This window comes from Chrysemys picta, chromosome 7 (genome assembly GCF_011386835.1).
Source record: "Chrysemys picta bellii isolate R12L10 chromosome 7, ASM1138683v2, whole genome shotgun sequence".
NCBI classification, from domain to species: domain Eukaryota; kingdom Metazoa; phylum Chordata; order Testudines; family Emydidae; genus Chrysemys; species Chrysemys picta.
Genome location: NC_088797.1, coordinates 115,597,088 through 115,611,226, shown reverse-complemented (window position 1 = coordinate 115,611,226; position 14,139 = coordinate 115,597,088). Strand labels below are relative to the sequence as shown.

The 14,139-nt window shown below is 39.9% G+C and overlaps 1 protein-coding gene across 2 annotated transcripts in view; it reads left to right on the top strand.

Annotated features, from left to right (window-relative positions):
• The window catches only part of ATRNL1 (attractin like 1), a 976,173-nt gene that overhangs the window by 773,371 nt on the left and 188,663 nt on the right, over window positions 1-14,139 (top strand). For both annotated transcript variants that reach the window (XM_005293856.5, XM_065552410.1), the window contains exon 27: window positions 4,944-5,051. In XM_005293856.5, coding sequence (XP_005293913.1) covers window positions 4,944-5,051 — 108 coding nt within the window. The remainder of the gene's footprint in view (window positions 1-4,943; window positions 5,052-14,139) is intronic.

The following is a 14,139-nucleotide window of genomic DNA, read 5'->3' as shown; positions in this document are numbered from 1 at the left end:
GTGGTAACTTAACTGATTTTGGGGGGGTGGGGGCAGTGTCAGGAATATATTAATGGGGACACTGCTTTTTTTGTTTGATAAATGATGGGCACAAGCAAGAGTGCTTTTACCTAAAACAACTTTTTATTAGGTTTTAAGCACACACACATGTATGCTGTCGCAGTAGATTCAGAACAGTCCAAAACATTTATATTTACCTAAAGTCTGAGATGGTTTCAAGGAATCAGCAGCCAGCCTTCCAGGGGCCCTCCTTCCATCCAGCTACTGGGGATGTTTTGGTGCCAGATCTTTGCCCAAAGAAAAGCTTCCTCGTGCTGTTCCAAAGCACACTTTTAACTAAACTTTTTATAGATTTTTTTTAAACAAAGTACATAACTTATAGTAGCCCCTAGCTACAATTTCCCTAGCAATAGCCAATAACAATTTATTATTTTTTTTATTAGCAAAGCAGCTTCAGCAAAAAAACGTACAAATACAAACAACCAGAATTAAGGTCAGTTTTTTACATTTCCCCCTCTTTTCATGAATCTGCCCTTTCACGTTATTTATTTTATTCAGTAAAATCGCAGCTTGCAGCTGTTTTTGTTCTGTCTGCCTAAGCAAGGCCAAATTATTTTTATAGGTATCCTCACTTCTAGCTTATGTGGGGGGGCTAAGAGCACAAGATGGCTGCGAGTTATGTCAAATCCAGTTCTCTCACAACATTGCGAGGTCTGAGCATGCTCTACAGAGATTGGTTCCTACAAAGTAATCAAGCCCAATGAATAGTAAATGCTATGTGATGTGTATATAAAGGAAGAGGGTTTCTTTGTAACTTGGATGTGTGGTATGTACCCACCCCCGACACTTGAGCCTGATGAACTTAAGTGTAGTTTGACTGTATGGCAATAAAGAAACTTCAGTGATGATTTCGAAGTTGAGCTGAGTTCTTGGGAACTGAGTGGATAAGGCCTCAGAAGCTACCCAACCATAAAGTTGCCTTCTAGCAATGTGGCTTTTTCTTTTAATATGGGAATAAATTATAATTGTATAAACACTGGCACAATTACATCCAGCCTAGGGGATTGTACCATTTAGACTATACCCAGTATAGTTAAAATGGTACAATTTTTGGGTGTAGACAAGACCTTAGTTGAAACTCTTATTGACATCAAAGTCAATAAATGTTTTGTTTCCATAAGAATTGATCTATGACTTTAGGATTTGGCCATCTCTTTAGAAGGAGGATTAAAATATCACACACAAAAATCCACCAATCCGCCAATTAGAATACAATTTTTTGTGACTTCAAAACATTTGAAGTCATGTGAAGAAGTAATGTATGTTAACAAACCATCATGTTAATTAAGAGGCAGATTTTGACATATAAATGAATATCCTTGTCCTTGAATGGCCTCACTCATATCCAAACATTTTTTGCAGGCAACCACAGCTAATATGAACTGTTAACCAATGGGCTGAATCCTAGCTGAGGTCATGTCACAAGATTCTGGGACTTCCAAAATCAGTGATAAAAACACAGCACAGGATGATTAAGAGGAAGCAGATAAAGGGGCAGAATTGGTTTCTGTTGCTTAATAAGAATATTATCTTGTACTTTGATCATGGGTTTGATGCTTTTTTGGTTGACATAATCAGATAAATCTAGAAAATTATATTTAATATTTGAATTTGTTATTTGAGCTCATAATTGAAGACTGAGGGATGAAGTCTATGTTGTTTCTTAGTAAATTCTATTAGTTAATTTGAGTCAGTAAGAGTATAGCTGTTTGTTATGTTTTCAAATAAACTTAAAATAATGTGTGTAGCAATTTTGGTTGTCTGATCTTTATTTCATAAGACATCTTGAACAACCCGATGGAACAGCTTTTTGAGTCAAACAAATGACACTGGATGACTCTTGCACTAAAATGTGTTCTTGTGGTGTAAAGGAATTTACCATGTTATGATAAATGCATAACTTGCTTCCTTATCTTTCATTTGTCCCAAGGAATTACTGGCAAAAGGAAATCAGTAGTCAAATATCCGGGCCAGGATTTAAAAAAAAATGATGAGTGTTTTAGGGTGCTTCAGTTTTTGCTTGACCACCTTGAGACATATCAAGGAGGCTGATTGTCAAAGGATGGTTGCTCAGCAGTTCATGAAAATCAGGCCCCTTGCGATATCTTAAAAGTTGAAGCACTTTCTAAAGTTTTGGTCCTTGTTTATAGTTGCATGCATATGTTAAAAAATGTTACATACCTTCTCCCCCCAACAATATCATGACAATGATGGAATAGGGAACATACTCCACACAGCCTGAGGTGAATAAAAAAAAGTCCATGTGGCTTGTACTAACCACATAGCCAGAATGAGGTTGGCATTTTCTTCCCTCCCTCTCCTCCTTCATATCCTTCCTGAAGGCTCATGTCTCTTAGTGTCCTTTTAGGCTCTTTTTCTCACCACCCTGCTGTCCTTTTGATTGACTTACTGTGAAGTGATAATATATTAATATTTTTTTTAAAAAGCTGAGTGTACAACAAATCATGTCCCATGATCTTTTAGTGTTGAAATCCCCTTGCTTCCCATATCCCTCTGCTCTTTGGCATTCTTCCCTGTACTCTAGTTAATGCACACTTTAAGCTTTTTGGGGCAGGGACCTATTGTTTGTAACATGCCAGCCATAATAGAAATGACAAATAATAATAATAAGTTTGCTGACCACTAATCCTGCTCTGAAATGGAAGAATGTTGTTGCTTAGACATCAGCAAATGTTATTTTGTATCTGAGAAGCTTTGTTCCATTTTGTACTTCAAAAAATAATCATTCTTTGGGTATTAACCTGATCCTGAATAAATAATGTATGAGGTATATGTTAATATTTTATTGTAACTTTTGCCTAAATAAAAAGTTTTTTTTTAAATAATCCTTTTGGTTATCAAATTACTAATTGAATTCATACGATATCTCTGGATGCAAACTCTTAGAGTAAAGTTAGTTATGATTGTCCTCAGAATTTTCTTTCCCAAAGCAGGGAAGTTTGAGATGAAAAAGCAACCTGATTAGGTGATTTCTGGCTGCACTGATAAATCAGGCAGTAAAAGGAGTGATATTTGAGGGATTTAGGAATTTGTCGGTTGACTTCCCACAATCAATCAGCCTTTAAACATTTGAGAAGAGACTTATGCTGGTTTTGTTTTGTGTGTGTGTTCTTTTTTTAATGGGGTCAGGTGGTAAGATCAAAGTATATGTTACAATGATACTTTTGTATTTGTTTTTATAAAGACATTAACGTCTTCAAATTATATTATGGGCCTGATCCTGGTTCCAGTGACATTACTAGTAAAGCTGTAGGCCCTGTGTAGTGATGTTTTATGAGAAAACAGAGAAAGGAGATAGATATGGTGAATTTAGCACCCAATAATTTAATACTTTTACTGGGTAAAATTCTATGGTCTCTGTTATGCTGGAGAGTAGACTAGAAGATCATACTGGTCCTTTCTGGCTGTAAAATCTATGAATGCACAATATTGATTAATAGTAATTATTGACTGAGAGCTTTCTGAGTTAATTTTTAAATGAATTACTTGTCTGTTATTAATAATCTAAATATTCAAAATATGCGTTTGTTCAGTCTGAATATACAGTGTGTAGTTTCGCCCACAGACCTATCAATTATTCAAAGGGCATGACAAATAAGGGGCCCAATTCTGCAAATGTTTCCTCCCAGGTGCAGTGTACATTGACAGGATCAGAACTTAGGATCATAGTGGTTATCAGTTAGGGGACAATCACATTATTTTCATTTTAATGTCAACAATGGTATTTTATATTTATGAGAAAAAATTAAAATACAAATTGAGAACAAAAATGCATGAGAAATGTTATGAATGTACTTTGTAGCATTGTAACAGGCATTAAATCAAGAGCATTAAATAATAAGCTGCCTTCAGGTACTTGCTTGTATACCCTTTATTATCTCAAAGGGAATTTTATGAACAGTATGTCACAGTGCTGACAGCATTTACATTCAAAGGCCAGTGTCTAATATTTTAAGCTATGCAAGGAAATAGTAGAGGAAAAAATCCCAAGAAAATGGAACCTAGATCTTTTCTCATAAAGCATTTTTGCGAGCATTTTGCTTTTTCTAGATGCTGTCCCATCCTCTTCATTTGAGGGAGTTCCCAACTTTAATTGCACAACTTTAAATATTTAATAGAGCTTTTATTAGTTGCACAGAACCAGAGAAGTAAAAGTTGTAATATCTTGTTCTGGTCATCATTTTTATTCATCATGGTTTAATGAGTATTATAATTACAGGTTGAGGAAAAAATATAAATTAGCTTTGTGGTATTGGTTGAGACTTATGTGCTCACTGGCATGTTCACAAGGGACTATATGAGCATAACTGAGTTTTTCAGCACATTGGCACAAGCTCCCCAATACCAACACTGTATTCTTCATGTTTAAATAATTGGAGAAGAGCTGCTATATATAATTGTAAGCCCTGACACTAATAACTCTGTCTGGCTTCAGTACAAAAAAGCATGGGGAATTTGAAGGCTGAATGGACTTGTTCTTGGCAGGTGTTCATTCTCTGATTTATCAATGAAGTTAGACTTCAAATAACAATCTTTTCCTACCATTTCACATATTTGCTTCCAGCTTGGAGAAACACCTACATTATTTGGAGTGGCCAGGAACACGGGCAGTTATTTGGAGTACATTTCAGTTGACTTGAGGGGGAAAGTCCATTTGTAGACAACAAATGCCCTCTCGTTTCAGCCCTCAAATAAATATTGTGTGGTGATAATGTAATAATTTCTATCTTTAGCATTCTAGACATGGCTACATGCATGCCACCTATATTGTTAAATTGTAATTGGATGTAAAGTAAAACAGATGAATACTTTTACATTACTTTTTAAAATGCTTTGTTAAAACGTCGTTTTTCCCCCATCAGCAACTTATGCGGGAGCGACAGCAGATGGCCAGCCGTCCCTTTGCTTCTGTCGATGTAGCACTGGAAGTAGGAGCTGAGCAAACAGACTTTCTACGAGGGCCATTAGAGGTAGGAACAGTGGTGCTGACAAGGGACCATTGTGATTTGCATATTTATATTGCTCGTCTCATCTGCATCTGCTTCTGAAACCAAGCAGAGTCTGATTACCCAGAGCTGACAAGTCTCAGCTACATATGTTATGCCATTTTCAAGGAGCATAGTTTTAATAGTGTGACATGAGTTGTAACAAAAGCCACTGGAGAATCTATTAGCCTAGGCTAGAGTGACAATCAGTTCACCTGGCAGCCCTTTCTTGATGGATGAGTGTCGAAGGAATTTAAGATACAGGTATTAACGAGGAAACAAACCTTATGTTTAGTCCTTAGAGTACACAGTGCTCTCTAGTTAACAGTTCACATCTATCTTAATTAACAGAGATTACTGTAAAAAAACAACCCCCCCAAAATGCTGAGAGTTGAATTTCAATATTGTTGTTTTATTTGTGAGGTTTAAAGGAAATAGTATATAGCACATGTTTTCATTTGTGGTTAATGGCTATATTATTACATCCTTTTATTGTAAACAGTATACACTGAAAGAGAAATCATAATATGACAGGCAATGCAATATTGGAGTAGTGCAATAATGCATGAAATGGATTCTGGAAATTTCACCTGAAAATGGAGAGAGAATAACATAAGGATAATAATGAATATCTAATCAAGGCTGCCTTTTTGGTAGATTATATTTACTGTATTTCTTTACGTTTATTTACAATATTATGTTCGTGGTTATTACTTTATCTTATTTATGGTAAAACTTGGGAGTGAGGTGGGATAACTGAAATTTTTCCAGAATTGTTGGCATTTCCTCTTAAATTCAAAGCTTCTCTTGGTTTTCTAAATAGCCTCTTTCAATGGAAGATTAAAAACAGTCTGTCAGACCTCTAAGGTTCTTGGAGGAGTGGACACTGTGAAAAGCAGAATCATGGTATTTAAAAAAATCTTCTATTGAGCCCTTATCAAATTGAGGTGCTCTCTCCTGCTACTAGATAGGAGGCAATAGTAATTGTTCTTGCTCACATAATTTGGGTACTTTGAATATGTAATGCATAAAAATTCACTATCCTTGCCAAGAAGCTTTGCTGTTTTGTGACCAAACATTGCAGCACGTAGTGCCCCCACCTGCAGGAGCCTTACACTTTTCCCTTATCTTGAAACGGAAGAAGCTTCCAGTTACTGAGACTTGAGACTCAAGATCCCTGTGCTGCAGTTTCAAGTTAATTGACATTTTGAAGTTTGTGTAATTCTGTTTGAGAACATTTTAGCTCCTTTCTTTTTTGGGGTGGGGAAAGAATGGGTGGAAGGTGGGGATTCCTAACTTTGATTGTTTTCATACTGCTGATTTAATTAAAACTTTAGAAGTAAACATCTAACATTAATTGCTATGTTTTCTTCTATGACATCTTTTATTTAACAAGTAATGGAGGTGGAAACCGAAATCCTTCAGTTATGTTTTTACAGTTTTTTCAGTTTTTTTTCTCCTACTCTAAGCATGTTCTGGTAATTAATTTAGTACTCACTGTGAGTTGTATTTTGTCTGATATCTATATCTATACAACTCACAGTGAGTACTATATATATATATATACACACACACACATACACACACACACATATACAGAACAGAGACTATTCGAAGTTTTCCTAGCATTACAATACACTGTAGTCTGTACTAAAACAATGTGTTACTGAAGATTAAATGAAAATGATGCAATTTATTGATTGGCCCATGCAGTCTACTGTGTAAGAGAGAGATAAATTAAAATTACATTACAGGTCTATCTTGAACTTACAAAAGCAAGGTAATAAAAGTTACAGCTGCCACTCTGTTCTTGATTCTCAGCTTTCTATTAGGTTATAAGTGGATTTAGATAAGTATATGAATAGCTGCACTGCAATACTTAAACACAAAAGGGCACAATAAAAATAGATCAGCAGCCATAGTTCCGTTTTTGTTGGATTAAGTTAAATTCCCAACATTATTTTCATATTGCTATGCTATTGATGCACATTGTGTTCCTTTAACTTTATATATATAAAATAAAAATGAAAAAATATACAGTAACTTCCCCCCAAAAATGTTGTAATGGCACTTACATTGACATACTAAGAGCTCCCATTATAATGTCGATAACTGTGAGATGCTTTCATTGCAACCCCTACCCCAACCTTCCATTGACATTGTATCTGATTCATGGGTGCTTTGGACCAGATATAAAGTCAATGACACAGTGGCTATTCTTTTATTGACACTGAAATAACTCTAGCGCTTCCAATGACATTGTATTGATCCGTTGGTCCTTTGGGCACAATATAATGTCAGTGGAACCATTACATACAGTACTGCAGGTCTCCCACTCAAATTGCACAGTAAGAATACTGCTCATTAATATTGTCTATCTTCCATGATGTTGTGAATTTACATGAGAACTGTGCATTAATATTGATGATCCAGTACAGTGTCAATACATCCGCATGTATACACAGTACTTCCAGTGCAATATACAGTGACATTTCATTGGATCCTATCTTATTGTGCAAATTGCATTTAAAAATATGGCAAGCAACTGCTCCACCGTAAGATTTTATTTTGCAAAATTGTCATTTTTATCTAGAATTGGCAAAAATATGGTCTTATAATTTGAGACTTTTGGTACTGTTTGGCCATTCTCAGTATTTAAAATAAATAACTGGTTCAAATAGCAAAAATAGAATTCCATGGACTTTGATCATCCTTGTGCCTTTTTTACAACCACCTGCATTTGCAATAGCTGAGTAGAAAGTACTGAAAAAACAAGTTTGATGGACATGCTTAATCCTCATTTTTCTTCTGTTTTTGATTCTATCATTATCTTCTCCTCAGCATCATCAGTGCACTTTTCTGATACTGGCCATCATCCTCTATGTCCATTTACTCAGCATCTTCTTCCTTCTGTCTCTCACAGCTGACGGGGGTTTTCCAGGGCCTTGTCATTGGCCACTGCTCTGTCCAATTTACACCCTATCTCTAGGTTGTCTCATCCGTTCATGTACCTTCAACTGCTGATGATTCAGAAATCTACCTCTACAACACTGATATATTGCCTTTCATCCAATCTGTCATCTTGGCCTGTCTTTCTGGCATTTCCTCTTGGATGTCTCATCATCCCCTTAAACTTAACATAGCCAAAACCAAACTACTTATCTTCCCTCCCATTCCCCTTAACTGTCAATGTTAACAGCAATATCATCCTTCCCATCACTCAAGTCCACAATCTGAGGGTTATTTTTGACTCCTATAAGTTCTTTACTCCACACATCCAGGCCATTTCCAAATCCTGTTGCTTCTTGCTCCTCACTCGATCCAAGATCCATCCTTTTACTTCCATCACAATCGCTAAACCATTTAGGGACTCCTTAGATTCTGAGCTCATTCGCCAGGCCTCTGCTCCTTCCATGTACAAGTCCATTTTGAGAGCCCACTTCCACCATGCTGCTTCTTAGCACACAGTGAGCACTATTATAAACAAACCGTATACACCTCTACTCCCATATAACGAGACTCGATATAACGCGGTAAAGCAGTGCTCCGGGGCGGGGCAGGGCTGCGCACTCTGGTGGATTAAAGCAAGTTCGATTTAATGCAGTTTCACCTATAACACAGTAAGATATTTTGGCTCCCGAGGACAGCGTTATATCGAGGTAGAGGTGTACAATAATAATTAATTAGTCCCTAAACTGCCATACCACTGTAGGCCAAAGGAAAAAGTATCATTGCCTGAATAAGAGCTGAGTAAGGATTTGGCCCCATTATAATAAAAATATACATCTGGTTTCTGCACTTCATAAACTGGACATAGTTTTTGCCAAATCAATGCTCCTTATTTAATATTATTGTATATAAATGTGTGGTAGTCTTCTTAGTCACATCCAATAGACTCGTTGAATTTCCAGTAGCCACTTAAGCCCAGATCCACAAATGTACTAAGGGCCTAAGTCTCAGGTTTAGGCACACAAGTCACAGTTTTGGCTCCACTGCAATCCACCAAACTCACACCAAACCCTGAAGGAACCTAACTTCACTCAGCACCGAAGTTTTCAAAGTAAAAGTTCCCTAGGCACCTAAGTTTCAGCCTTTTAGCATGTGCACTGCTGCCTCCCTTTAGGCATCTGGATGCCTCCTATCTCTTGCCTAAGCCCCAGAGTGATTCACAAACTCGGGGAAAACATTCAGCCGCCTAAGTCACATATAGGGCCCAATCTGGCAGGCATGCTCAGAGGTTGCCTACTGGATTGGGTCCCATTCAAAATCCATCCAAAGCAGGCGGTGATGGTGCCTCCAATGACTGTTCGACTTTGGATAAATAATTAAACAGTTGTTAGAACAGAGAGAGAGAATGACTGTGTAGTACAGTGATTAGGGCACTGCCTGGGAGGCTCTGAGTCCAGACCTCATGCTCCAATCGCTCTTTCATTATTTATCCACATTGGAACAGCTTCAACAGGGGAGATCAAGGGAGCCCCACATCAGAATATGCCATAGCTCAGTGGTTAGAGCACTCTCCTGAGAAGTGGGAGACACCTGTTCAAATGTTTTCTCCCCCTCTGGCAGAGAGGGGGAGGAATTGAACCTGGGTCTCCCACATCACAGGCAAGTGCTCTAACTACTGGGACCGCAGCTTCTGCTTCATAGAGTGAGGCAGATGCCTAACTCCTTCCCACAAGCAGCAGCTTAGGCACCTAAGCCATCTGACTCCAGGTGGCCGGGTTCCATATACGGGTTGTTAAGCAGAGCTAGGCATATTCCTGTAGCCTGGACCTAGGTACCTATCTCCATGAGAGGGGTGGGCTTAGCACACACTCTTCTGGCTGGCATCTCCCACTAGCTAGCTTAGTATCAGAGGGGTAGCCGTGTTAGTCTGTTAGTCTCAAAGGTGCCACAGGACCCTCTGTTGCTTTTAGCTAGCTTAGGCAGCTTCCCTTCTAGAGTGCTGGCTTTCATGGGTTGCATTCCTAGGTGCCTGTCTCCCACATTCATTATATAGGGAGCCTAGGTGCCTAACTCTGCTTTGTGTATCACAGGAACAATATTCATTTTTCTAGGCCCTGTTGTGCTCAGCGTTGAATGCCGAAGTCCCTTTGTAGATCTCACCCTTAGTAACTAACTGAACCCCTTGTAGGCTCTTCAGATTTCCATGTACACATTTAATTACTTCTGTCAAGTTAAGGGGGGCTCAAGAATTATAGAATGAAAAGAACATCTAGTCTTATTTCCTTTATTCAGCAGTTAGAATCATTTACAGTACATTGAATGGTTTTTAATTTCAAGGAGTCATTGTAGGTCTAAGGCAAAGATCAAAATGTTGTTTCCCATTTAGTTCAATGGGAAAGTTAGAATCCTTGCCTCCAGCCCAGTGACTGTCATTTTGCCATAAATGGTTATTAAGAAATAAGGGTGATTTGCTAAGGTACAATAAGATCCGGTAGTTGGGCTTTGTGATTTTTGATAATTGAAGTTTATTCTAATAGGCTATTTATTGTTTTCCCCTGCCAATAAAGTGTCAGGTTTTTTTTAACTTGCTTTGCAAACAAATCCAGTTAAACTGGGTTTACTTTCTTGTTTAATTTAAATAATTTAATGAGCAATTTTAAAAAGCACAACCTAAGCATACTTGATTATTTTGTACAAAATTAAGCTGGTAGCATGCTTTATCAGCATTACACTTTATTGTGATGAAGCAGCTGGTGTTTCCAAAACTCTCCTCTCAGAGTTTGAATCCTGTTTTTCTAATCAGTCCACTTTCATTCCTGGGGGAAGAGTATTTCTTCTTGTCTCCCTCCATTTTGGATTGCCCCATTGAACATCATGGTCCTCATTGTCTTCTGTGCTTACACAACATTACACTGCTTTGGCAGTGTAGAGTGGCTGTAAGTAAATATTGTTTACTCCCATTTTAAGGCCCCTTTGCCCTGCCAGATTTAGGTAAAATGGCCTTAATGTAATTGAGAATCGGGCCCTTTGCTTTTCTTCTTCTAGGAAGATTCATAGCTAGTTTCTACCTTGGACAATTTATATGTAAATGACTTCTAATTCTCCTTTCTGTGCACTTTCTTTCTGAATTTTCCATTTCCCCTCATTTTTTCTCTCTCTCGATAGTCCTGGCTCCACCATATTTTTCTACTATTGAATATTTCAAATTCCCTCTTTATCTAATGGCACTACTTCTACTATCATTTGCCTCGTCTCATACCCACACTTTTCTTGCAAGGTCAGAAACTGTGGAGTCATCTTTGTCCTTGAACTATGTTTTTCCCTCTGACACCACCTTTGACTGTAAATCTGCTTAATGTCCTCTCTGGACCATGATGTAAGTAGTCCTAACCCTGATCTTTTTTCCTTCTAAAATCCTTATTCAGGCCTTAATTATTCCTTGTCTTGACTATTGTACTACCATATTTTGTAGTCTTTCTAAATCCATACACTCTAAACTTCTGGGGTCCAGAATAATGTGGTCGGATGACACTCCGGCCACAAGAAAAAGGAAACTATATCAGCTTATTCTCTGTCACTTTCTCTGGCTTTCTACCATATCCAAATCCAATTCAAAATTGCCTTTCTGCTTTAAAGCACTTACACTGATTTATTGTACACTTTGACCTCTAACATGCTGTGCCTACTCCCCTGCCCACGCACTCTGTTCATCCAGACTTCGTTTTTTCTTTCTTTTTCCTGTAACTCTGCATGGCGAGAAGTCGCCCTTTCGATTGTGCTGCCTCATTTATGTGGAAAACTTTTTGTCTCCCAGACTACTGATTCACTTTATTTTAAATCTTGCTCTAAAACCTTTCTTTTCGCTTTAGCTAATGACTGATACTCTCTGAATAGCCTTTTGTCATATGGTCTGTGAAGGATGCTATATGAAAAATAAATATATACGATCATTTTTATTATGGTGGAGCACTCACCTAGGAAGAGAACAATTTAATCCCTCTAATAACTCCTCCCTCATACAGTCTACTTTATATTTTTCTATACAAGAGAAAAAGCATAAAAAGTGTTTGTTTTAAAATTAAATTTAATAGGTTTCACACTGTATTTATTTCCAGGTACCGTGGTCTACAATCATAGAATCATAGAGCCATAGAGTTAGAAGGGACTGCAAGGGTCATTTAGTCTAACCCCTTGCCAAGATGCAGGATTTGTTGTGTCTAAAAGTACAGTAATATAACACTGCTAAGACCTAATGACCTTAAATTGGCATAAATGTTTTGCAACTCTCTTTAGATTTATATCTAGATGTATATGAAAGCGATGAGTCTATTACTCAAAGAACAGAATTAATCTAGCTACTGTGCATGCTGGTCACAGAGTTATGATGCCTGGTATCCTATGTACCACGTCTGTTAAACACAAAGTGGAAAAAGTGAAGCCTATAGTCTGGAATCAAGCCAACAATATTTCAAATTTTAAAAATGTTATTTCCCTTTTTTGGCATATGCGAAATCTATTAATAGTGAATGTCTGCCTGGAAAAAGTTGCCTAATTCACACTTTTCACCCTGCATCACCTTATAAATAGGACAATATCATTGTGATTTTGATTTTTGTTAAAAACCTGCTTGTCTGAAAACTGGTACATGTCTTGGTAAAGTTCATGAACCTAACTCTGTACAATGAACTTACAGTTATATTATTTGTCCAATTTCTAAGCCTCCAGAAAACACATTTTTGAAACTCAGAGAGCTAGGGCCTGATTATTTATTTACCCTAGAGTGACTTTACACCCCTGTGACAGGGTAGAGATGCCTGAAAAGAGGGTGTAATAGGCTGGTGTAAATGAGAATCAGGCCCTAATATTTTAATATTAATAGCAGCATAAAGCTGCTTCATGTTAACTATATAGTCTATACAGAGGTGAAAGTAAGCCGGTACAGGCTGGTACGGAGGCTTGGCAAGAAAATGGAACATTCTCTCCCTCTCTGACTCCTCCTCCCGGCTCCAGCAATATTAAGGGTCCGTGGGCCCGGCTCCACGAATGTTCGGGGCCGGGTCTCCCCCCTGGCCCCACCTGCTGCCCCCCCTCGCGCCTCCCCTGAGTGTGGGCTGGCCCCCCTTTGCTGCCCCCCCTCGCGCCTCCCCGAGTGTGGGCTGGCCCCCCTTTGCTGCCCCCTCTCGCGCCTCCCCGAGTGTGGGCTGGCCCCCCTTTGCTGCCCCCATGCACCTCCCTTCAGTGTCTCTCCCCTGAAGCTCCATGCTGCCTGCCTGCCTGCATTAACTGCCACCAAAGGGTCCTAGTGTCCCCCCCCCCACTACTGCCAGTGCAGGCTGCCCTTTCCCTTCAGACCCTTTCATTTTCCAGAGGGACCCTCCACCAGTACAGCCGCCCCCCCTGCCCGCAGTCACCGCTCTTGCCCCACGCTGGGTAAGGGGCAGCCCCATCCCCCATGCCCAGTGAGGGGTAGCAGCAGGGGAGAGGCGCACATGTGATAGCAGCCCCCCACCCTGGCACGGTACCCACCACAGGGAAGGCAAGGGGGATTCCTGGACTTGAGAGGGGCTCTAGGAGCACGTGCAGTGGCAGTGGGGGGATGAGTGTGCTGCCAGGGGAGAGAAGGGGGTCCCTACCCCCAGAGCTCGCTGCTGCCGGCAGGGAGAGGGCTGTGGGGAGTCCTCCTCTCTGGCTCCAGTCCCAGGGCAGCCTGCACCCCAAACTCATCCCCAGCCCTGCCCCACCCCAGAGCCCACACCCCCAGCCAGAGCCCTCATCCCCCCGCACCCCAACCCTCTGTCCTAGCCCTGAGCCCCTCCTGCACCCCAAACACCTCATCTCCAGCCCCAGCCAGAGCCCTCATCCCCATGCACCCTAACCCTCTGCCTCAGCTCTGAGTCCCCTCCCACACCCCAAACCCCTCATGCCCAGCCACACCTCAAATCCATCCCCAGTCTCACCCCACAGCCCTCTCCCCTGCACTCCGTCCCTCCACACCCCCTCTTATCCCCAAACTCCCTCCCAGAACCTGCACCCCCTCCCTCTGCACTCCCGCCCATCTCCAAACTCCCTCCCAGAGACTGCACCCTGCACCCCTCCTACACCGCAGTCCCCTGCCCCAACCCGG